The sequence below is a fragment of the Egretta garzetta genome, unplaced genomic scaffold (genome assembly GCF_000687185.1).
Source record: "Egretta garzetta isolate BGI_Z169 unplaced genomic scaffold, ASM68718v1 scaffold229, whole genome shotgun sequence".
NCBI classification, from domain to species: Eukaryota; Metazoa; Chordata; class Aves; order Pelecaniformes; family Ardeidae; genus Egretta; species Egretta garzetta.
Window position 1 is genome coordinate 3,969,570 of NW_009270000.1, and position 1,462 is coordinate 3,971,031.

General features: G+C 40.7%; 1 protein-coding gene across 1 annotated transcript in view; it reads right to left on the reverse strand.

Annotated features, from left to right (window-relative positions):
- Positions 1 to 475: 475 nt before the first annotated feature.
- Positions 476 to 1,462, reverse strand: part of CDH2 (cadherin 2) — a 110,195-nt gene continuing 109,208 nt past the window's right edge. The window contains exon 16 of the mRNA XM_009647677.2: positions 476 to 682. Within this exon, the coding sequence (XP_009645972.1) occupies positions 476 to 682 (207 nt within the window). The remainder of the gene's footprint in view (positions 683 to 1,462) is intronic.

Here is a 1,462-nt window from a genome sequence, read left to right on the forward strand (position 1 = left end):
TTCTCTCCCAGATAATAAAATTGTTCCATGAGGATTTTTTTTGTTTATTTTTAATCTCCTTATTTTAATAAAAGCAATGCGATGTAACAAAAGCATGTTGAAGCATATTGTGTTTCACCTTACTCCTCCCCACCCCAACATATTTTGTCTCTTTAATGCATCATTTCATAAATCAGTACCATTAAAGCCTTAAACATAAAACTAATTCCGATCTGAAAAAGGTACAAAAAGGCACATAAAATCCCAGTGCTTCTGTACTGTAAAATTCAAGTGTAACTGAGCTCAATATTTTTTTCCAAACAGCATTGGATCACTGATATTCCACGGAGCCCAAATTGGTTTGCAGCCTAAGCCAAAGCCTTCAGCAAGCACTTGTGCTAGTAGACTACAAAGTTAAAGCCTAGCTTCTGTATGCTTTTGGGGAATATCAGTTGAAATGTTTGTACTTGTCCAAAAACAAAGTTCACTTTGAAGTTCAGTCATCACCTCCGCCGTACATATCAGCAAGTTTCTTGAAACGTGGGCCCCAGTCATTTAGGTAGTCATAGTCTTGCTCACCACCACTACTTGAGGAGTTAAGAGAGCTCAAGGATCCAGCAGTGGAGCCGCTTCCTTCATAGTCAAAGACTAAGAGGGAGTCATACGGGGGGGCTGTAGGGTCATTGTCGGCTGCTTTAAGTCCCTGCAAGAAGGAGAGGGAGAAAAAAATATCCATAAAGTTCTGTATCGGAGAGAGGCAAAACATCACTGGAATATCGCAGTGCGGTTATCTATCAACCGCCACTTGAGAAAACCAAGTTCTTGCTCTTCTGCCACCCAATTCAAAAAGAGGACTCATGGGTTTGTAACTCCAGCAAGAACTCATTTCAATACCTTTTACAATGGCCGGGTTTCCAGCATTACAGCACTGGACATTTTGAATGTAGCTGCAAATACAGCTCTAACAAAACCTTAAAAGCACATCGCGGCACTAGGGCCGATGCTAGTAAATATACAGTTTCAGAGCTACACAACTCACAACCTGCGGCACAAGCAATATGGGATTGGCTGAACAGACAGATGGGGAAGGAAAAATAGGCATGCTTGCAAAGATTCACTTTAACAGCCATCTCACATGGCCAGTAACATATCCACCGACATTGCTGGCCTGCCGTCCATCTGCATGTGCCAAAAGCCATATTTAGTCCTGTAAAATTCATGTACCTCTGCAGGCTGCTGTGAGAAAAAGATACGGTATGTTGGCTTACGCCTTATGAGCTTTGCCGTAACCACCCATTAAGTTTCCACCTGCTCTTCAGAAAACACACACAATGACATCAAAACTAAATACATGATTATAACCAGTTTTGTTTCCCCATTTCAAAGCATTCAAGTTATCAACACATGAATATCGGGTCTTCAATAATTTTAAATTTCTACTCTCTAGAGCTAAATAACCCAAACCAAAACCAAAACAAATTGA